Source organism: Alosa pseudoharengus, unplaced genomic scaffold (genome assembly GCF_046254945.1).
Source record: "Alosa pseudoharengus isolate Yale_2024_CS ecotype anadromous, Long Island Sound unplaced genomic scaffold, YU_APseudo_1.1 YU_APseudo_1.1_scf_13, whole genome shotgun sequence".
NCBI classification, from domain to species: Eukaryota; Metazoa; Chordata; class Actinopteri; order Clupeiformes; family Clupeidae; genus Alosa; species Alosa pseudoharengus.
Window position 1 is genome coordinate 38,397,213 of NW_027468598.1, and position 25,000 is coordinate 38,422,212.

The window sequence follows — 25,000 nt, forward strand, 5'->3', positions numbered from 1 at the left end:
CGGTGGTGCAACCTGGCGATGTTGGATGGACCAAAATATAATGTCCCAGAGGTGTTCAATCGGATTTAAGTCAGGGGAGTGTTGGGGGGACGGTCAATGGTATCAATGCCTTCATCCTCCAGGAACTGCCTACACATTCTCGCTACATGTGTCCAGCCATTGTTGTGCACCAGGAGGAACCCAGGGTCCACTGCACCAATACAGGGTCAGATAATGGGTCTGAAGTTTTCATCCTGATGCCTAAGAGTAGTGAGGGTGCAGTTGTCTTGCCCGTAGAGCTGTGTGCGTCCTTCCAAGAATATCCCTCCCCAGACCATCACTGGCCCACCACCAAACCAGTCATGCTGAATGATGTTGCAGGCAGCATTACATTCTCCAAGACATCTTTAAATGTCACATGTGCTCAGGGTGAACCTGGTCTCATTTGTGAAAAGCACAGGGTGTCAATGGCGAACCTACCAATTTTGTAATCTATGGCAGATGCCAATTGAGCTGCACAGTGCTGGGCAGTGAGCATAGGTCCTTCCAGAGGCCATCGGGTCCTCAGGCCACCTTCATGAAGTCTGACAGTGTGGTCAGAGACATTCACACCAGCGGCCTGGAGGAGGTCATTTTGTAGGGCTCTGGCAGGGCTCCTACTGTTTGTTGTTGCACAAAGGAGCAGATACTGGTCCTGCTGCTGGGTTAAGGACCGTCTACCATCCTGCCCAGCTCTCCTTGAGCAACTGTCTCCTGGAATCTCCTACATGCTCTTGAGACTGCGCTGGGAGACACAGCAATCCTTCTGGCAATGGAACGTATTGGTGTGCCATTCTGGAGGAGTTGGACTACCTGTGCAACGTTTGTAGGCTCCAGGTACTGGCTTATGCTAACAGTAGTGACACTGACCCTAGCCAAATGTGAAACTAGTGAAAAATCAGTCAACCACGGAAAATGTATCATTTGCCACCACCTCTAACATCTCCCTTCTTCCTTTCTTGTCAAAGTTTTTGGAGAAAATGGTCTTCAAGCAAGTCTTGGACTTACTATATCAGAACAACCTGCTAGACCCTATGCAGTCTGTTTTCAAGAGTCATTCTACTGAAACTGCTTTTCTGTCTGTGACCGAAGCATTGACAATAGCTAAGCCTTCGATACTGTTAACCATGACATTCTCCTTTCTACACTATCTGAACTGGAATGTCTAGGAAAGTCCTTGACTGGTTTAAATCCTACCATAAAGGGCACATGACCTCACCACAGGTGTGCATCAGGAATCAGTATTAGGGCCCCTACTTTTCTCTATTTACACACTTCCTTGGGTGAGACCATTCGCTCCCATGAATTTGATTATCACTGCTATGCGGACGATACTCAACTTTACCTGTCTTGAGCTTTTAGTGTTTCCACCAGACTTGGCGCTGAACGCACTAGCAAGTGTCCTAAAAGTGCTGGTTCACTGACTAGCATGAGCCCTAATGTGTCATGAGGGAGCTAAACTCATAAGGTATTACATATTTAAATTAGCTTCATTGACAGGCATAATCATTTTATGGGATGCAAAATATTAAACTACAATAAAACAAAATAGACCTTTTCAAACAATCACTATAAGCCTTAAAAGAAACGTTAGCATATGCTAATTGGCCCCACCCACCTCAATTGAATTAGGCTAACAGTAGGATGTGTTGAACTGGGTTATGTACTAATTTATCTAACTATGACTGGGTGTATGTACTAATTTATCTAACTCTAGGATAGAAGACAAAATAGCTAATTTCCCAAAAGGCAGCATATGTTTCTTTAAGAGACTTGACAGACACTAGCATCCAAGGGTTTTAGCCTCCTTGCTAGCATGCCAGCCTCTAGGGGGCAAATTAGAAGGATTGAGCCCAGGCAAGTGCAGGGTTTAGTCACACAGTCAAAACTTCACACATAGCCCAAACGCACCCCAGTTTTTGACTGTGTCAGAATGTATGGCTACTTCCTTAAAATCTAACATGTCTGCCATTTTAATTATGCATAATTGTCTCATTATGTATTTAATAATGCTGAAAGATGGCTGTAGACATGTCATATTATGTGTTAAAAGCAGCATAGCATTATAAATGTAGAAAAAAGGGCATATTTTGGTGGCCATATTTGAAGTCAAGATAGTGCCCCCTAGTGGCCCCTATGTGTTGGGGTCCATTTCAATTTTTGATCACTAGGGGTAGTACTATACCTGTACCAAGTTTCGTGCTTTCTGCAAAAACTGAACGATTCAGGTAAAAATCTGGCCTTAGCCGCTGTACTATCTCTTTCTATTCCACTTTTCTTTCTCTCCCCCTCTCCCTTCCACTTTGCTATCTCACTCGCTCTATCCCATCTCTCTCTCTCTCTCTCTCTCTCTCTCTTGTGGACCACGTACACTAGCCTGCCTCTCACTCACTCACTCACTACGCCAGTCATGTGCACACACACACACACACACACACACACACGCACGCACACACGCGCACACGCGCACACACGCACACACGCACACACGCACTTAAGCTACCAGAATCCTTCACGTGACCACAGGTCAAACCCATGACTGTCTTGAACACACACACAGTGTTTCCCCTGTTCCAGCAGCGGCGCTGTTACGTGCTGGAAGTTGTAATGGAGCCACGGTAGGGGGGGTCCAGGGGCATGCCTCCCCCTGGAGGAAAAAAAACTCTATGGCTCAGCAATTTACAAAACAGTACTGACATAATAGTTTACTTTAGAATATATTATAATTTACAAAACAGTACTGACATAATAGTTTACTTTAGAATATATTATAATTTCGGCCCTAAATTGGAGACCATGCAGAAATGTGTTGCGATTTCAAAACCAGATTACTCCGGAACCGCTTATTGCACAGAGGCATGCTTTACATCCTTACATGCAGGAACGTCTGTCTGCTGCTTAGCGCCAGCAACTAGGCGCTAATTCCATTGGAAAGCTTAGATTTCACTCGTTCACGTGATATGCTGTGTGACATCTGCATGACGAGTACTCCACAAGAAACGAACCTAGACTTGAGATTTTACTGGGGCTCAGTCTGTAGCCGTAATGTTAGCCAAGCCTACTGCCTATGGCTACTTCAGAATGTATAGTAGGCTGTGGGCTGCCTATGGCTACTTCAGAATGTATAGTAGGCTATGGGCTACTGCAGGCTTGTCTTCAGTTTTGTAATCACCTGAAACGTAACCTTTATGTAGCCTACATGTCCTGAGTAATGAGTAATAAGAAACGTAGCCTTATGTAGCCTACATTTCCTGAGTAATGAGAAACGTAGCCTTATGTAGCCTACATGTCCTGAGTAATGAGAAACGTAGCCTTATGTAGCCTACATGTCCTGAGTAATGAGAGGCTAAGCCAGGATTTGATGCAATGAACTTAGTCTTGACTTTCAGAAAACGATTTCCACGATGACATTGGCTGTTGTGCAATGTTGCCTAAACGTTGTGACATTATGTGAACATTTTGCTGAAAATCCAGCGGTGGCACTGCACTGCTAAATACATTGTAGGGGAGACACTGAACACACACACACACACACACACACACACACACACACACACACACACACACTTATACAAACTCACTAATACTCACACACACACTTATACAAACTCATTAATACTCACACACACACACACACACACTTATACAAACTCACTCATAGTCACACACACACACACACACACTTATACAAACTCACTCATACTCACACACACACTTATACAAACTCACTCATACTCATACACACACACACACACTTATACAAACTCACTCACACTCATACACACACACACACACATTTATACAAACTCACTCACACTGACACAACCACACATTTATACAAACTCATTTACACTCATACACACAATCACACTCATACATACTCACTCACAATCACACACACACACACACACACACACACACACACACACACACACACACACACACACACACTTACAGGGTGTTTAACGGAGTAGTTCATGATGATGTAATCACTACCCATGGGCAACCAGGAACGCAGAGTGATGACATCACGATTCTTCAGAGGCTTTGGACACCTCCCTGGAAGAGATGGAGAGAACATGGTGAGAGGAGAGAGAGAGAGAGAGAGAGAGAGATGGAGAGAACATGTTGAGAGGAGAGAGAAATGGAGAGAACATGGTGAGAGGAGAGAGAGAGAGATGGAGAGAACATGGTGAGAGGAGAGAGAGAGATGGAGAGAACATGGTGAGAGGAGGGAGAGAGAGAGACATGATCAGGTTATATTAGAGGGTGTGAGAGTGTGTGTTAATGTGAGTGTGTATGCACATGTGTGTGTGTGAAGAGTAGTAGATTACGATGGTGTGTTTGTGTGTGTGTAGTCCTCACAAGAGTAGTATCCTACGTCAATGTGTTTGCATGTGTGTGTGTGTGTGTGTGCGTATGTGTGCGTGTGTGTGTGTGTGTAGTCCTCACAAGAGTAGTAACCTATGATGGTGTGTTTGTGTGTGTGTGTGTGTGTGTGTGTGTGTGTGTGTGTGTGTGTGTGTGTAGAGTAGTAGCCTATGTCGGTGTGTGTGTGTGTGTGTGGGCACATCAGTGTGTGTGTGTGTGTGTGTGTGTGTGTGTGTGTGTGTGTGTGTGTGTGTGTGTAGTCCTCACAAGAGTAGTAACCTATGACGGTGTGTTTGTGTGTGTGTGTGTGTGTGTAGAGTAGTAGCCTATGTCGGGGTGTGTGTGTGTGTGTGGGCACATCAGTGTGTGTGTGTGTGTGTGTGTGTGTAGTCCTCACAAGAGTAGTAGCCTACGTCGGCATTGACTGTGAGTTTGCCGATGTCGAACGTCTCGATGACGTTAGTGTCCCACTTCCGCCGGTACTCGATGTCGTGCAGAACGTCATACATGGTCTCCGCAGAAACATCCTTGCACACCATCCGGCACTGCAAAAATACAAAACTGCATTACCCACAATGCCTCAGAGTTCAGCAGCAAGTTCGCAAAGTAAGTGGTCAAGCGATAAAGCTGTCTGATCAACTCCGGCCTCTCACTTCCCCCAGTGGACAACACCACTCCTGTGTGTCGGAGCGTGTGTGTGCGCGTGGGTGTGCGTGGGTGTGGGTGTGTGTGTGTGCGTGTGCGTGGGTGCGTGTGTGTGTGTGTGCGTGTGTGTGTGTTCTCCTACTAGTCTCTCGATTCCCCCAGGAAACGTCACCCCTCCTTTGAGTGTGAGTGTGTGTGAGGTCAGAGTTTATCTAAGAGTAACATTCCACAGACACACACACACAGACCCAGATACACACACACACACAGACCCAGACACACACACACTCCCAGACACACACACACACAGACCCAGACACACACACACTCCCAGACACACACACACACACACACACAGAATGGAGAAAAGCCACAGGCAGCCTCTCATGCTACAGCCTCTCACTTCCCCCAAGGGACAACACCTTTTAGAGTGTGTGTGTGTGTGTGTGTGTGTTAAACCAGAGAGAGAGAGAGAGAGAGAGAGAGAGAGAGAGAGAGAGAGAGAGAGAGAGAGAGAGAGAGAGAGAGAGAGAGAGAGAGTGAGTGTGTGTGTTAAACCAGAGAGAGAGAGTGTGTTAAACCAGAGAGAGAGAGTGTGTGTGCATGTTAAACCAGAGAGAGAGAGTGAGTGTGTGTGTATGTTAAACCAGAGAGAGAGAGAGAGAGCGAGAGAGACTGTGTTAAACCAGAGAGAGAGAGTGTGTGTGTTAAACCAGAGAGAGAGAGTGTGTGTGCATGTTAAACCAGAGAGAGAGAGTGTACATTTCAAAACCTTTATCTCCCCATCAAGTCTAATGACTCAAATGGAGAGAGAACGAAAAGGAGGGAGGGAGGAGAAGAGGAAGAGAAGAAAGGAGAGGAGAGAGGAGAGAGGAGAGGAGAGAGGGGAGAGGAAGAGAGGAGGGGAGGTACTATTCACACACACACACTCAAATGCACGAGCACACCCACAGACACCATATAAAATGATATGGTTATGGTTATGGAATGTAGCAGAAATATATATAAACTATCGCTAACTGCCATGTACATAAATGCTATATAAACTATATCGCTAACTAGCATGCACATGAATGCTATGTAACGATTTGATAGCGACACACACAGTTGTCCAATCAAAAGGTTTATTAGCTGAGAACGAGAGCAGGGACACAGACTCAGAACACAATACACACGGGGCAGGTCAAGTACACACACACACACACGCGCTACACATACAGGGGAGGTCCAGCCCCCCACACAAAAAGGAACACACACGAGGGAGAACTAAAAGGGAAACATGTTACAATAAAGACGCTAACATTACTCTCAAAACTAAGGAGAAATACAGACATAAACCCCAAATGTTCGCTCCCGCATCCCAGCATGCCCTGCGTGGGAGAACGCTATGCAATGTCTTGTGCACCGACGTTACAGCTATATAAACTATATCGCTAACTAGCATGCACATGAATGCTATATAAAATAAATCACTAACTAGCATGCACATGACTGCTATATAAACTATATCACTAACTAGCATGCACATGAATGCTGTATAAAATAAATCACTAACTAGCATGCACATGAATGCTATATAAAATAAATCACTAACTAGCATGCACATGAATGCTATATAAACTATATCGCTAACTAGCATGCAAATGATGCGATATAAAATAAATCACTAACTAGCATGCGCATCAATGCTATATAAAATAAATCACTAACTAGCATGCACATGACCGCTGTTGTATATTTGCAGACATGTCACGTGGCGGCACCATGCTGGACGGCTTTAAGATAGGTAACGCACGGCAAATTATATAAGGATTACATTATGATGGAGTGAACACCATTACTTTCACATCTTTCTAGTTCAATGTATTGCTTTGTTCAGGGTCTGATAGTCATATAAACATGCCAGTAATGTATTGCTTTGTTCAGGGTCTGATCGTCATATAAACATGCCAGTAATGTATTGCTTTGTTCAGGGTCTGATAGTCATAAACATGCCAGTGATGTATTGCTTTGGTCTGATCGTCATATAAACATGTATTGCTTTGTTCAGGGTCTGATCGTCATATAAACATGCCAGTGATGTATTGCTTTGGTCTGATCGTCATATAAACATGTATTGCTTTGTTCAGGGTCTAATCGTCATATAAACATGCCAGTGTTGTATTGCGTTGTTCAGGGTCTGATCGTCATAAACATTTTTCTTGTAGTTTGTTTATTTTTGGTCCCAAATATTCTGTGGCTGGGAAGGCTCACGTGGTTCTTTTGAATTTTGTTTTTGGACAAGCCAAGATGGCATTATGGCTGTTCCAGAGGAACAGGGTGGAGGGGACAGGCTGTGGACTGTAGACAATTATTAACAGTGTTCAATTTGTGCAGTGGATGAGGAAGGGAAATTATTGTTCAAGTTCTGAACTATTCAAGGGTGACTGATACCTAGTTTGGTCCGTCTGTCTGGTTGCTTGTTTTCCCTTTTTTGTGGTTTTTAAATGTTTGCATAATTTGTGTTTTTCTTTTGGGTTAATGGTTTATTTCTTTGGGTTTCCTATATGTGGGTGTTGGGGGTGGGGTGATGGTTTAATAGGGGCTGGTTTTATTGCTTCTGTGTTCTGGGCTGCATCTACATCACGTCGGATACAAATGCATTTTGTTACGATTTGCCCTCTCGTCCACATTCGACCACTGAATCAGCGTCTCCGAAGTGGAGCGGTTTGGAGGGTGGGGGCTGTTTGTGAGTGTTCAGTGTAGGGTGGGGCTGTTTGTAAGGGTGGGGGCTGTTTCTGAGTGTTCAGTGTAGGGTGGTGCTGTTTGTAAGGGTGGGGGCTGTTTCTGAGTGTTCAGTGTAAGGGTGGGGGCAGAGAGACTGCTTGGGGGAAGAGTCTGTCTTTGTGTCGGCTGGTTTTGGCAAACAGTGGTTTGTGACCAGGATGTGAGTGGTTGTGCTGTGAATACTTATATACAAGTGGTTTCTTCACTCAAACAAACCTCTTTATGTCGTTGTCATTATGGGGTATTATGTGTAGAATTTTGAGGGGAAAATAAATTGATAAATAAAGATAAAAAGTAATGAATAAAGCAAACGTTGCCCATTTCCCCCAGATTTGATCTGATGGTTATTTATTCCTAGTGTGTGTGTGTGTGTGCAAACATTGCCCATTTCCCCCTAGGGTGCAGATTTGATCTGATGGTTATTTATTCCTAGTGTGTGTGTGTGTGTGTGTGCAAACATTGCCCATTTCCCCCTAGGGGGCAGATTTGATCTGATGGTTATTTATTCCCTCGTACCCATACTTATTGACTGTGCGTTTGTCATGATTTTCAAGAATCAGAATTATGAATTCTAATGCAGGTTTTTAAGGCCAGTGTTAGTGTACGTAGATGGGATTTGATCCAAAAATCCTTGTTGAAACTGGTTCGGTGTAGTGTAACTGTAGTCTGTGTGTGTGTGTGTCTAAGTGCGTGTGTGTGAGTGTCTAAGTGTGTGTGTCTAAGCGTGTGTGTGTGTGTGCGTGTGTGTCTAAGCGTGTGTGTGTGTGTGTGTGTGTGTGCATGTGTGTGCGTGTGTGTGCGTGTGTGTGTGTGTCTAAGCGTGTGTGCGCGCGTGTGTGTGTGCGTGTGTGTGTCTAAGCGTGTGTGTGTGTCTAAGCGTGTGTGTGTGCGTGTGTGTCTAAGCGTGTGTGCGTGTGTGTGTGTGCGTGTGCGTGTCTAAGCGTGTGTGTGTGTGTGTGCGTGTGTGTCTAAGCGTGTGTGTGTGTGTGTGTGCGTGTGTGTCTAAGCGTGTGCGCGTGTGTGTGTCTAAGCGTGTGAGTGTGTGTGCGTGCGTGTGTGTGTCTAAGCGTGTGTGTGTGTGTGTGTGTGTCTAAGCATGTGCGTGTGTGTGTGTCTAAGCGTGTGTGTGTGACTGACTGTGTGAGACAGAGCCAGAGTGTGAGGGAGACAGGATGTCTAAGCTGTTCTCAAAAGATTCATAAAAATACTATTGATTGTCAGCGCTATTGATTACATCAGTGGTTCTCAACCTTTTTTCAGTGATGTACCCCCTGTGAAATATTTTTTCAGCCAAGTACCCCCTAACCAGCGCACAAGAATCAACCACGACTCCATCATTTGAGTTTTGACAGTGATTGACAGGTGATGGTGGGTGGCATGTGACAGGTTGGGTCGAACCATCCTGGTATGGGGGTGACTCTGGGTTTTAGGATAATGAAATTTAATAGCCTACTGAAATATAAAATTCATTTTATGAACTTATATTTTCCTGAAATATTTATTAAATAATTGTTTTTAAAGTATTTTTGCATGGATTCTACTTTTTAAATATATGTATATTTTAATTTTTTCATGTATTAGTACTAGCATTGATTTTATTTTGATTTTTAAAGAATTAAAATATAAAAAGCGTATTATAAAAATTCTTATATTTTGACATGTATCTCACCACAGCAAGCTCATAACTCTACATGCATTTCATGTGTGTGTAGGGCAGACTGTCCTGAATCTGGCAATATCATTGTCATGGTGGAGGGATTCTCTTAACCTGACCCTAGCCAGATGAATTTCGCTCCGCCTAGCTCCACTCATCCATCTGGAACCGATCCATTGAAGTGTTGCTTCAGAAGGCTGGGCCTAATCAAAAAAAGCTTGCATATCATTGAATAAGCCACTTGTCCGTCATCTATTGACGTGCTACTTCAACCACTCACATCGAAGCCAACCCATGACGCTGATAACAGTCTCACGGTCACTTCTCCACTACGTCACATCTATGAAACTCCCGCCCTGCGTCCTGATTGGCTGAACCATAAAGTCGGTTGCAGAAATCACTCTTAATGGAAAAGGTCCCAGATGGATGTGAGTGAAGCTAGGCGGAGCTAAGCGGAACTAAATTCATCTGGCGAGGGTCAGGTTAGGATTCTCTGGGGCTGAGCAATTTACAGACATATGTGGTGTGCGCCTTACAGAAATAAATGCCATTTTTTTATTTAGTGATTAAAAATGATCTTTCTGTGCTCCATATCTGTGACAGAACTAATCTGACCTGACTGATCCTGAGTTTGTGTGTTAGCCAATGTGTGCCTATGGTGTCTGCATCTATGATTCTCTACAACTTTTTACTGCATTGCCAAGAACAAAGTAAAGGCAAAAAAGGTGTTTCTTTGTCGAACAAATTGGGATGCAATGTGAGCATTGAATTGGATGCCATGCAGGAATTTGCTAGGATCTCAAAACCGGATTATGAACATTCTTTGCCATAAACACACAATAGCGTTGGATTATAAACATGCTTTGCCACAAAAACAGACAAAAACGTGAGGTAAGTCGAGCTATATGAAGTTATTATTTTGCTGTCACTTCGTCTGTACTTGGTATCAAATGATAGCTCTATGTCTCCTCTTTCATCTGACATGCGTGGCATATCTATGCGATCACAGGTCCGTGAGTAATTCAAACGAGAGTAATCTGTGCAGCGTTGGTTTTTGTACATGACGTTATTATTTTGCAGTCACTTTGTCTGTTTTCATAAGCCAAAAAGATCGACATACTTTGTACCAATAGATAGCCCTGTGTCTCCTCTTTCATCTGATATACCATATCTATGCGTTCACAGGTTTGCGAGTAATTCAAACGAGAGTAATGGGTGCGCAGGTGAACGCAGGGAAGTATAGACTGTAAATATGATGCAATTTGATTTAATATCATGATTTTTATTTTTACAGAATAAACAAGTGCGCGGTCTCGTTGGAAAGCCCCACTTCTGCTCTGTCAGGCAATAACGGTTTCATCTCGCTGCGATGAACAGTTCAGGAGCAATGTAACAGAGAAGAAAGGGTGTGTTTTTTTGACGGACTTTGCGTCAATGGGCTTCTAAGGGTTAAAATCTCACATACCCCCTGGAGTGCCTTCACGTACCCCCATTTGAGAACCACTGGATTACATCACTGTGTGTGTGTGTGTGTGTGTGTGTGTGTGTGTGTGTGTGTGTGTGTGTGTGTGTCTGTGTGCGTCTGTATGTGTGCGCGTGCGTCTGTGTGTGTGTGTGTGTGTGTGTGTGCATGTGTACAGTAGGAGGAGATGGTGAGGTTATTCTATTACAGTTTAACTCAGCTGAGAGGAGACACAAACAGAGCAAAACCACCCATTTTCTGTGTGTGTGCTCTTGCGTGTGTATGCCCGCGCGTGTGTGTGTGTGTGTGTGTGTTCTTGCGTGAGTGCGCTTGTGTGTGTGAGCGCTTGTGTGTGTGTGTGCGCTTGTGTGTGTGTGTGTGCTTCTGTGTGACCACTGGCTCGATTGACCCAGACTGATTACTGTCAGCTGACATCTGAAACTGTTGTGTGTGTCTCTGATTGGTGTGTGTGTGTGTGTGTGTGTGTGTGTGAGTGAGTGAGTGAGTGAGTGAGTGTGTGAGTGTGTGTGTGTGTGAGTGAGTGAGTGTGTGTGTGTGTGAGAGAGTACTTTCACTAGCTCTCTTGAGGCACTGGACTGGATCTGTTCTCTCTTTATCTTTCTCAGCACAAAGTCTTGCAGGAACTGATCCCAAAGCACTTCCTAGGTACTTCCCACACACACACACACACACACACACACATGGTCCATTTAAGCATTCTCACACAGAGTCGCATTGCAGTAAAGCACAATGCAACAACTAACACACAGTAAAATGCAAATAAAATCAGAATGTGATAATATACAAGTCTCGTAAACCCATGTTTAACAGCAAAAAGGACATAGACAACATATTAAATAGGGCTGTCAAAATAACTGATTAATTTCGATTAATTAATTTGAGAAAAATTACCTGATTAAAAAAATTAGTGCAGATTAATCGATTCCGTATGACCTTTGACCCCGAGCCATTCTAGTCAGTAAAAATTAGACTGTAAAATGAAGGAGAGAGAAGAAAACGTGCTGCCTGGATCATTGATTGGAACATTTACTTTTAAAAAACGGCCTGATGGTGTTGATAAAAAATAAAGTGTTGAAAATAAAGTCCTCTGCAATGAAATGCCTTGTATGTGAAAAAAAAACTTCTTCCCAAAGCACTTTTAAATTTATTTCCTCAGCATATTAGGTCATATCATAGATTATTAATAGATTATGTAATTAATTACATTAATTTTTTTAATCGATTGACAGCCCTAATATTAAATGTTGAAAATGAAAATTTTGACTATTTCGTGGAAAACACTAATTACCGTGTTTCCCATACATTGACTAATCTATGGCGGGACGCCACAAGATCAAAACTGACCCTCACACAATAATGTTCTATACTGTAGCTTACTATATGAATTAGATAAAATGCTTTAATTGAGCTGCACTTTCCATGCACGCAGCCTTTCCTTGCCTCTCTCTCTCTCTCTCGTAACGGAGCCTCATGCCTTAGCATCATGACCATGCTGCGAAAATTTGTTCAAAACTGCTGCATTCAAGTTAACTCTGCTAAGGTCTCATCACAGCATAGTACATTGGGGAGACTAAACTAAGGACAGCCCCTTAATGGGCTACTTGCACGGAAGGCTCTCAATGTGGCCACTTTCTTACCGGTGGAGCGTTAACTGAGTTGTAACTGGGTTGTGTTCAGTTATATTTTGCTCCTTACATCTTCACTTTGACACTGAATATCTTGTTTGCAGGTGCAACAACCAACCGGTCCGTTTAGTAGACACTAATTTCATTAACAATAGCGGCATGTTCAAACCAGGGTTTCCCCTCCTTACGTCCTTTGGCTATGTTTTAAAGGAACATGCGTTTGAAAGTTATTAAACAACACGCATATGCTGCATTTCAAATACAGCGCACGCTTAAAACGTCTGTTAAATAACGAAAGAATGAGTGAGACGGTTCAAACATGGCCAGGCAGAAATGTGGCCTATGAAAAATGTGCTGTGCCCCCACCCGCACCCCACCCCACGCCGGCTACCACCACAAATACAATCTAATTCTGTTGGAAACGCTACCACCACAAATACAATCTAATTCTGTTGGAAATGCTGAATTAAGCCGGCTACCACCACAAATTCAATCTAATTCTGTTGGAAACGCTACCACCACAAATACAATCTAATTCTGTTGGAAACGCTGAATTCATTTCTGAACAGTGAAAAAAAGGGTCAGTACAATCACACTCTTTTTCAGCACTTTACCAACTTCCTGAGAAACACACCCAAACAGGAAGGGTCACCCCCCTGATTAAACACACTCACTGACTTACACACACACACACACAGACACACACACAGACACACACACACACACACACACACACACACACACACACACACACACACACACACACACACACACACACACACACACACACACACACACACACACACACACACACACACACACACACACACGAGTGATCTGAATTGTGGCTGGCTTTTTTCACTTTAAGATGCAGATGAACCTGTTTTAGAGTGTTCATCATCACTCAAGGGTTTGTGTATATAGATGTGTGTGTCACAGAAAATGTGTGGTGTGTGTGTGTTGGAAGGGGGGGGTGATACAGCACTTGGTAACTAAAACAAACTGACAGATCACAGAGAAAGGAAGGATGTGAGTGTGAGTGTGAGTGTGTTTTGTTCAGTGATACTGCTCACATATTAAACACATTAATATGTGATCAGTAGGTTACTGCTCATTAAAAACATTAATATCTGATCAGTAGGTTACTGCTCACATATTAAAAACATTAATATCTGATCAGTAGGTTCTATTGCTGTTTCTGGTTTCTGTGTTAGGTTCAATCAATCAATGTGATTGAGACTCACAGCTTCTCTCTCTCACACACACACACACACACACACACACACACACACACAGACTCGCTCTCCTCATTTCGCACACACTTACAATGTGTGTGTGTGTGTCTGTGTGTGTTTGCTTTGGCTAAACCAATTCAACATGCAGAACGCACACACACACACACACACAGATACACACACACACACACACACACACACACACAGACACACACACACAGACACACACAGATACACACACACACACACACACACACACAGACACATACACACACACACAGATACACACACACACACACACACACACACACACACAGACACACACACACACACACACAGATACACACACACACACACACACCTGAGAATACACACATACACACACACACACACACACACACACACACACACACACACACACACACACACACACACAGACATACACACACACACACAGATACACACACACACACACACACACACACACACACACACACACACACACACACACACACACACCCCTGAGGATACAGCAAAGACTAAGAGTGTTAGTAGCGTCTCTAACAGAGTGACCTGCCAATGGAGCAGCTGTCGTCATGGGAACAAGAGGTCCCGTGGCACCTGCATACCTCAACCTGGCCTTCTCTCTCACACACACACACACACACACACCATCATCACTAACCTACAGTGCGTGACGCAGGTTTTCATGACAGCGGCTGTGAAGAGGAACAGGTGGAGGAGGAACTAGTTTAATCACACAGGAAATACATGAACACAAGGGGAACACGGGAGAACATGAGAGAACACAAGATAACATGGGAGAACATCAGAGAACACAAGATAACATGGGAGAACATGAGAGAACACAAGGGGAACACAAGAGAACATGAGAGAACACAAGAGAACATGGGAGAACATCAGAGAACACAAGATAACATGGGAGAACATGAGAGAACACAAGGGGAACACAAGAGAACATGAGAGAACACAAGAGAACATGGGAGAACATCAGAGAACACAAGATAACACGGGAGAACATGAGAGAACACAAGATAACATGGGAGAACATGAGAGAACACAAGGGGAACACAAGAGAACATGAGAGAACACAAGAGAACATGGGAGAACATCAGAGAACACAAGATAACACGGGAGAACATGAGAGAACACAAGATAACACGGGAGAACATGAGAGAACACAAGGGGAACACAAGAGAACATGAGAGAACACAAGAGAACATGGGAGAACATCAGAGAACACAAGATAACACGGGAGAACATGAGAGAACACAAGATAACACGGGAGAACATGAGAGAACACAAGGGGAACATGGGAGAACATGAGAGAACACAAGGGGAACACGGGAGAACATGAGAGAACACAAGGGGAACATGGGAGAACATCAGAGAACACAAGAGAACATGGGAGAACATGAGAGAACACAAGGGGAACACAAGAGAACATGGGAGAACATCAGAGAACACGGGAGAACATGAGAGAACACAAGGGGAACATGGGAGAACATGAGAGAACACAAGAACACCGCAATGTGACAGCATTACTTTCTGAGGGCACTGATAGCATGTGTTCCCAAGTATTATGCCACAATTACACTGGTGGACTCTCTATAGAAACAATGCTGGATTTGCACATCACACACACACTGGACTCTATAGAAACAACACTGGATTTGCACATCACCCAAACACAGACACACACACACACACACACACACACACACACACACACAGGACTCTCTTTAGAAACAGCACTGGATTTGCACATCACCCAAACAGGGAAAGAGAAACTTTCTCACTCTCTCACACACATCCTGCTCGACCTTCATCTCCCTCCCGGACTGAATGTCACACAATACCTCAGTCACACACAGTCTCTCACACACACACACACACACACACACACACACACACACACACACACACACACACACACACACACACACACACACACACACACACACACAGATCCCACTCTTCAAACAACTCTATTTCAGCACCTGTTGGTTACGGCCTAGCTCACCCGGATATAGGCTGTTAAGTAAACGTGGATACACACACACACACACACAAAGCTTCCAAGACAAACACATACACCTATTCCCCACAGCAAACACACTCACTTGGTGTATTTAACAGTGCATAGGTGTATAGAGGCTGGCAGTCTCAAGTCTCAACTTTCAACTCTCTCACACACACACACACACACACACACCAGAGGAACACAGGACACATACACATACACACACACACACACCAGAGGAACACAGGACACATACACATACACACACACGTCAGAGGAACACAGGACACACACACACATCAGAGGCCACAGGATACACACACACACACACACCCACGTCAGAGGACACAGGACACACACACACACGTCAGAGGGCACAGGATACACACACACACACACACGTCAGAGGGCACAGGATACACATACACACACACGTCAGAGGGCACAGGATACACACTCCTATGCCCCCACTCCTATGGGGCATAGCCCACTCCACTCCTATGGGGCATAGCCCACTCCACTCCTATGGGGGCATAGCCCACTCCTATGGGGCATAGCCCACTCCTATGGGGCATAGCCCACTCCACTCCTATGGGGCATAGCTCACTCCACTCCTATGGGGCATAGCCCACTCCACTCCTATGGGGCATAGCCCACTCCACTCCTATGGGGGCATAGCCCCCTCCTATGGGGCATAGCCCACTCCACTCCTATGGGGCATAGCCCACTCCACTCCTATGGGGGCATAGCCCACTCCTATGGGGCATAGCCCACTCCACTCCTATGGGGGCATAGCCCACTCCCCTCCTATGGGGGCATAGCCCACTCCTATGGGGGCATAGCCCACTCCACTCCTATGGGGCATAGCCCACTCCACTCCTATGGGGGCATAGCCCACTCCTATGGGGCATAGCCCACTCCACTCCTATGGGGGCATAGCCCACTCCCCTCCTATGGGGGCATAGCCCACTCCTATGGGGGCATAGCCCACTCCACTCCTATGGGGGCATAGCCCACTCCACTCCTATGGGGGCATAGCCCACTCCTATGGGGCATAGCCCACTCCTATGGGGCATAGCCCACTCCACTCCTATTGGGGCCGCAGGGGAGGGTTTTTATTTTTCATTTTTCTTAGGATGACTACAAACACCCTTCTACTCAACTTTGAGCAATAGGCCAAGAATAGACTTTGTGTGTGTGTGTGCATAGTGCTCCCTTCTGAAGACTGTTGAAAGATTAGCTGATATGAGTCTAGCAGGTGACAGGATGTCTAACCAATCAGATCTAGTATTTGCTGCGTGTCAGTTGGTCTGCTGACTGCTGGTCTGGTGACTGCTAGTCAGGTTGCCCAACACAACCACCACACAGACCATGAACTGAGTCAACTGATGTGGCTACCAACGTTCTGTTACATCAACACTCAGAGGGATATCACATTAGCCTAGCGTATGTCCCCAGGCAGTCATATTTTGGTTAAGTGCACCATCCGGGTACTTCGTTTCGCATAGTTATCCATGTGAACGCACTCAGATTAGGTAGGCCTATTGTACGAACGCATATTGGAACAAAGTGAGAGTTTGTAGCAGCTTAACCAAAGCCGTATAAAGTAGCTATCAGGCCAGCATTATGTGTTATTTGTAATAGACAGTGTAGTGTAGCCTACAGCACAGACTGACTGAAGTGATTTCATACAGTAAACTGCGTAAACAAGTTTTACGACAAACACTCTGTGGACCAGCACACGTTAGTTTTGACATGAAACAGAGATAGCCTATCCCTTGTTATTTTTTAATTCTAGCAATAACCAAAACATTATTGTATGCTTAACTGAAGTTGGGACGGAGTGTTCCACTCTACCTCCGATAATTGGATTTCATTCGATAAGCAGCACAAACCACTGTGATACGGTAGGGGCTACGGAGGGCGAACTGAAATCGTGCCCCGATGATGTGTCGGTCGACTGGCATGAGCTCACCTTGATCTTGTGAAGCGACTTTTCCTCCTCGAGCATCTGGACCCAGACGGTGATGCCGGACTTGTTGTAACTGAGGCCCCAACCGGCCTCGCACGTGCATTCTCCTCTGAAGTTACTAAACGCGCGGTCGTCCGGGATGAGCGCAGCGTCTCCAGCCATCTTCCTCGGGATGTGGCGCGAGGCGGCCGCCGGTGAAACTCACACGCAACTGCTAAAGGAAGCGAGCGGTACGAGAAGCCGTGCTAACGAAGACGCACACCGGTCAGCAGCTCCTGGGAGCGCGCGAGGGGGGCACAGGCAGGCGTCGCGGCCGTCTGCGGAAGCAGCTTTGGAAGCTTTAAATTTCAAACATCAATTGGCCCTTCAGACGCGACCCAAACATAAGTTTTCCCGACGAAAAATACTAGAAAATAACGTTTGTATTAAGTCTGATGATCCGTGACCATAATATAAAATGATAAGGAGTTTGTGTTTTGTCAAGCAGGTCGAACGTGCGCTTTGGTTTGTAGGCAGTTTGTGAAATTATAAAGTAGACGCCACAAACAGACCCCTCCAAACCTGCGCCTTTCCTATTCCCGGCTAAATGAATCCTAGGCGATGCGGCGTCCTCCCTCCGCCATATGCTTTCTGCGCGTGATGGGGCGTCAGATGCGGAAGCTACGCTGGTAATGTCAAATAAACACTTTCGCTGCGGTGTCGCGTCTAGTTGTTGCTGCGGGGTGTCGGTCGGGCTCGTGCTGCTGGCTATGCGAAGCGGGGGGCAGAAGTGTTCTTTTCAGCCGCACGCACTCCCGCTTGGGCTACACATTCACCCAGCTCCTCTCACGCACGCTCGCATACAAACACACAGGCAGGCAGACACACACACACGGGGACACGCACTGGCGATTTCAGATTGGCAGCTGGATTGGATTGGAACCACCCACACAAATTGCATGCTCACATACACATAGGCTGGCTGGAGAGAGGGAGAGAAAGAGAGAAAGCAAAGAGAGGGAGAGAGAGAGAGACAGGAAGAGAGAGAGAGAAAGCGAAGAGAGGGAGAGAGAGACAGAGGGAGGGAGAGAGAGACAGAGGGAGAGAGAGAGAGAAAGCGAAGAGAGGGAGAGAGAGACAGAGGGAGGGAGAGAGAGAAAGCGAAGAGAGGGAGGGAGGGAGAGACAGAGGGAGAGAGAGTGTTATGACGTGGATGAGAGCTCCTCGCCACTCTTAACTCATAGACCTGTTCAAGCTCTCTGTTCAGATCAAACTGACGACGAGGGGGTGTGACATCATCCAGCAAGTTAAATGTATTACCCTGCCTGCAGTTTTTACACACACACACACACCACTCTCACACACACACACACCACTCACACACATCCCCACCCCCACCGACCCCGACTGCCTACAGCCCAGATGATGCTGCTGATTGTATTCAGAAGGGAAGGGTTCTTGTCAGACCCACTTATGCATGGCATGGGGATTCTCAAATGTGCTATGTGAGAGAACAGACCACACACATACACTCACCAGTGACCGTAAACACACACACACATACACTCACCAGTGACTGTAAACACAAACACACACACAAAACATACAGAAAGAGAGAGAGAATGAGCAGGAGGATTTCCTAAAGACCCTAACTGAAAGGAGAGTCAAACCCATGGAGCAAACCTTATTCTTCTCATTGCCTTATTGTGATGTGTATTTATGTATACTTATGTATATGTTGTCAGTAGACTTTGGACTCATATATTTCACTGAGATGAAGCTGAAGCAGCTCACTGCATATCTATACTGCATCAGGGCTGCATCAGAGCCACATCAGGGCCACATCAGAGCCACGTCAGGGCCACATCAGAGCTGCATCAGAGCCACGTCAGAGCCACATCAGGGCTGCATCAGAGCTGCATCAGATAGACATATGAAGATAGACAGTTCTAGGATACCTGAGTAGATAGACAGTTAGGATTGTGAAGAGAAATTTTCTGCATTAGACCAAAAAGTGATGTCAATGTCAACGTCAATGTCAATTTTATTTATATATTGCATTTACAGACGGCTTAGCCGCACTAAAGTGCTTCACAATAAAGTGCAATAAATAAAAACAGGAGGGCACAAAAACAAAAAGGGCTACAGTTAAAATAAATTAAGAAATGCAGAAAAAAGAACATTTAAAACTAAACACTGGGGCATAAAGGGAGACACTAGCCAAAGGCAAGTGAAAAGAGGTGGGTCTTTAAAAGGGACTTAAAAACATTTAGAGACTGAGCTGAACGGATGTGGAGGGGGAGGCAGTTCCAGAGTCTAGGGGCCGACACTGAAAAGGCTCTGTCCCCCCTAGTTTTCAGCCTCGCCCTGGGTTCTTCCAGCCGCAATTGGTCTGCTGACCGTAGTGCTCTGGAAGGGGAATGGTGGTGGAGAAGATAAGACAGGTAGGTGGGATGATAAAAGAGCACCTGTAAGGACACCTTTAAAGGTACACTATGCAAGACTTTCAACAAGGGGAGAGCTTCCGCTCTCTGGAATCCCTCAAAATTGTACTCAAGTACTATACTCAAGTAAATGTAGCCTACTCTGTTACTAGCTCTGGTTATGGGCAACAAAATCCCAACCTGTAAGAAATTGAAAGGACATGAGTAAGTCAACATTTGACTTATAATCCATATTGAACTTGCAGAAACTACAATCAAATCTGCAATCAGGTGAAACAGACCAATTTAGCCGTCTAGCTCCATAGATCCACATTCATTTTGCATTCGCCCGTGATCACCCCCAGTGGAACTCTGGTGGAACTGCAACCAAATTCGGTATAATAGGAAGTGAACAGGCTCTTCGTAACAGGGATGTAGAATGCAAGTAAACGTAGTTTATCCACCTCTGAAATTTCAGAAATAGAGTTTATCCACCTCTTTTTAGAGTTTATCCACCTCTCAAAAGACTTTATTCACCAATTGCAACTTTTAACATTCAAAAATCACACTAGGCATTATCCACATTCACTCATCATTACTCTAGGAACCATCTGGTATTGTTATAAACATTGGATTATAACCCCCGCCATCATCAAACATGTTCTGTATGCCTTTTTTTTTTTTAATCCGATACCGCCTGGCGCAGTACACCTCACCGAGATCACAGAATTCATAGTTTACCCATCTCTTATTTAACCACTACATCCCTGCACACACACACACACACACACACACACACACCTCTTATTTAACCACTACTTACCTGACTATTACACAGTCAAATTATTTAGGCCTACCTTTAAGTGCAAATGTATTGCTTAAGAATTCATCTTTTGTTGGGTTGTGCTTAGACTAGAACGTGATTAATATTTTAGAGAAACCAGCACTGTGCAGGTAAGGTTACATGGCCAGCTAATGGAGTGCTTTCAGGACTACATTGCCCATGATGCTCAGCGGCAGGGTGACAGCAGCACGCTGCGGATGTTTTCCTCCTCGTCGCCGGAGGTTTCCCAGGTGTCTTGCTCGCTCGCTGTCTTCCAAAACTTATGCCTGCCATTACAACCGAGAGCAGACTTGGATCCTAAGATACCACTGGACTCTACAGCTGTTGAGTAATCGTGTGAGAGAGCGAAGGATTCGCGAGTGGCTGAATAAATAGGTTAGTAGAGCATAATGCTGCTGTCATCTGTGCCCAAGCGCATGCTGATGCGAAGGTCGCGCAGCCTGTCGCCCTGTCGGGCGCTTCAAACGACCGGAGCCGACTCGTCTTGCACCACAGGACGCCAGGGCTTGCGCGAGGCAGTGGATGCCAATCGGAATCCCCTTGTGTCCACGTCTAGAGTGTCGAGGAAGGGCATTTTGAGCGAGGAGGCTAGCTCGGGGAATGTGACCCCGCACATGCAGTACCACCACCTCGCCACGCGGTGGCTGAACAACCTACAGGGCCGCCGGAGCTCGTGGGCCGCGCTCGCCAGCAGGGGGCGCGAGCATAACTACTGGGAAGGAGCGGGCGGCAGGGAGAGTCGCTCGTCCGGGGCCACGAGCGCAGGCGTGCTGTCGGCCGCTGCCATCGCCTTTTGCCTGAAGAAAGACTCGAGCTCCAAAGGTACTGTCACGTGAACGAGCGTGCGAGCCCACTGCGTGTCACCCTAGACACACACGGCCAAGTAGGACCTATACTGTACCTTGGATATGGAGGGCTGTTGTTAGAGGCCGTTATTTTGAAATGAACATTTGAACACAGTGTGACAATGGGGAAAAAAGCAGAATACAGCTGAATGTTAGTCTCTCTGGACAGAGGCACAAGAGAATATAGAACCAGGAAGGGTCGAGATAAATAGGGAAAGACATGTCAGTAATCTCTTTCCAGCTTCCTGTTCCTGTAAGTATAGAAGGGCTAGTAAATGTAGGATGAGTAACTACGCTTACGTACAGAGTGAGGTATTTCTTCAATAAAGAAGGTCTATGTATTATGTTGTAGTTTCATATCTACACATACAGTCTCTCTCTCTCTCTCTCTCTCTCTCTCTCTCACACACACACACACACACACACAGAGCCTCCTAGGTTATTAATGCAAAAATAGAAATTAGTCTCTGAACAAATTCATATGTTTCTGTCTCTTTCAGGTGATACACTTCTGCAGGCTGCAAGGACCAGTAGTTCTCAGGAAGTTATCAGGTACCACAGAACACACAGACACACACACTCCTTTTGCCTGGCCTCCATCTCCCTCCCCTGCAGCTTGTGAAAGACATCTTCTCTTCCTGCAGTACACACTGATAACCACTAGATGGCAACATAAACCAAGATAATGCAGAGCTGTATTGTACAGATATATAGCCTAGAAATCTAGACGCGCCCCGGGCTAGTCCAGCAACTCTCCTCACTTGTGAGCTCTAGAAATCGAAACTAAATCTGGCATTGAAATCGTGTATAGAGCCGTTTGTTGGGCTTAACATAATGATTGATGGCAGAGTTGCAACGGTTTGGCTTGAATTCCCTGCTACTTGAAAACAAATATCATATTGCGTCCTGTTGCGTGCAGAGGGAATTTAAAAGACAACTGATTATCCCGACCCTCGGACTGAGCACTGCGAACGGTGAGTGCCCAGACCCTACATTTTAATGTGGGTCTGGCTCGCCAGGCTAACAGATATACAGTTAGGATGGGCAAACTAGTGAACTCATCATGTTGACAGCCGCTCAATAGCGAATGACTGTATGGCTGTATGAAATGTCACCTGGTGACTATGGCTGTATGAAATATCACCTTAGGGCAGCCGTGGCCTACTGGTTAGCGCTTCAGACCGCTACTTGTAACCGGAGGGTTGCCGGTTCGAACCCCGACCAGTAGGCACGGCTGAAGTGCCCTTGAGCAAGGCACCTAACCCCTCACTGCTCCCCGAGCGCCGCTGTTGTTGCAGGCAGCTCACTGCGCCGGGATTAGTGTGTGCTTCACCTCACTGTGTGTTCACTGTGTGCTGAGTGTGTTTCACTAATTCACGGATTGGGATAAATGCAGAGACCAAATTTCCCTCACGGGATCAAAAGAGTATATATACTTATACTTATATACTTATACCTGGTGGCTGTATGAAATGTCACCTGGTTTAGACAGATAAAAGCTTCAGAGACTAACCACTCAGTAGCAGGCTGCTGGGTGCTTCTATGAGATCACTAGCCTGGAAAAATCCCAACTCATTCACAAAGTGAACAGAGTCTGGTGACTCGATTGGGAAACGTTTGCTTCACCTGCATCGCGACGGCCACTAACTTTGAAACCATTAGTCCAGCCTTACCAATCACATTGATCAGAGATTCCTAATGTCAAGTGACATAGACAAGTCAGATCTCAGTAAGTGCTCAAACTGGCTTTGCTTCCTCATTCCAGTCTATGAATATATAGGTTAGATTTGCATTTATTGTCTATGAATATATAGATTAGGTTAACATTTATTGTCTGTGAATATATAGATTAGATAAGCATTTATTGTCTATGAATATATAGATTAGATTAGCATTTATTGTCTATGAATATATAGATTAGATTAGCATTTATTGGTATTTTTACAGTTATTTTTCTCCATTCCAGTCTATCAAGATAAACCGGTACTGGTATTTTTATATGAATACAGTATACTGGTATTTTTCTTTTATAAAAATGAATGATAATTGTGTAAGATTTATTGTTATACCAAAATAACTGAGTGTGAGTGTGTGTGTGTGTGTGTGTGTGTGTAACAAGGAGTAGAACGTATAAAGCAGACGTATAAAGTTTTTTCTGCCTCCAGCAACTGTGTGTGTGTGTGTGTGTTTACAGTAAACAATACATGCTGCTCTGTCTGCCTCACACACACGCACACAGCCTGTGCAGTCGTCTCACCTAAAGCACTTAACACATCTGCTGTCCGACACATGCACACACACACACACACACACACACACACACACACACACACACACACACACACACACACACACACTTTACGCCTGAGGGCACAACATTTAGAACAACCTGTCTCTTACACACACACACACACACACACACACACACACACATCTCCAGTTTCTCAGACGTCTCACTGACTTTGTTTAAGACCTGCTGGAAATCCAGACAGGTTGCCAGACCTCAGAGAAAAAGGTGTGTGTGTGTGTGTGTGTGTGTGTGTGTGTGTGTGTGTGTGTTAGAGCAGTTTAATTGTTTAGATTTTATTTATTTATTTTATTTATTTATGATTTAGATTTATTAACTTTTTAAATAATGGACGATATGTCCCATATAACATAATGTATAGACACACAAACACACACACACGCCTGGTCATATGTGTCACTCTCCAACAGATGGTTATGTGCCATTTCCACTCTTAACCCCCAACCCCCCCACCCACAAAGACACACGAATGCACACACTCACACACACACCACACCACACACACACTCACACACCACCACCACGACCTGCTTACCCTCAGTCCCACGATCACCAAAGAGTGTTTACCTTTCAGCTCAGTCCAACACACACATCCACACATCCACACACACACCCACACAAACACACATAGACTCACACACACACACGCACCCATAAACCCATACACCCACACATGCACACACACACATCCACACACACACCCACACAAACACACATAGACTCACACACACACACGCACCCATAAACCCATACACCCACCCACACACACACACACACACACACACACA

The 25,000-nt window shown here is 45.2% G+C and overlaps 2 protein-coding genes across 2 annotated transcripts in view; one reads left to right on the plus strand and one right to left on the minus strand.

The window, feature by feature from the left end:
• stard10 (StAR related lipid transfer domain containing 10) overlaps window positions 1-18,695 on the minus strand; it is a 22,823-nt gene extending 4,128 nt beyond the window's left edge. Inside the window, exons 1-3 of the mRNA XM_076283002.1 lie at window positions 17,817-18,695; window positions 4,787-4,934; window positions 3,974-4,077 (exon numbers count right to left, since the gene is read on the minus strand). Of these exons, the coding sequence (XP_076139117.1) occupies window positions 3,974-4,077; window positions 4,787-4,934; window positions 17,817-17,975 (411 nt within the window). The 5' untranslated portion in view covers window positions 17,976-18,695. The remainder of the gene's footprint in view (window positions 1-3,973; window positions 4,078-4,786; window positions 4,935-17,816) is intronic.
• A 2,569-nt stretch (window positions 18,696-21,264) lies between these two features.
• Window positions 21,265-25,000, plus strand: part of clpb (ClpB family mitochondrial disaggregase) — a 57,820-nt gene continuing 54,084 nt past the window's right edge. The window contains exons 1-2 of the mRNA XM_076283003.1: window positions 21,265-21,881; window positions 22,405-22,456. Coding sequence (XP_076139118.1) covers window positions 21,449-21,881; window positions 22,405-22,456 — 485 coding nt within the window. The 5' untranslated portion in view covers window positions 21,265-21,448. The remainder of the gene's footprint in view (window positions 21,882-22,404; window positions 22,457-25,000) is intronic.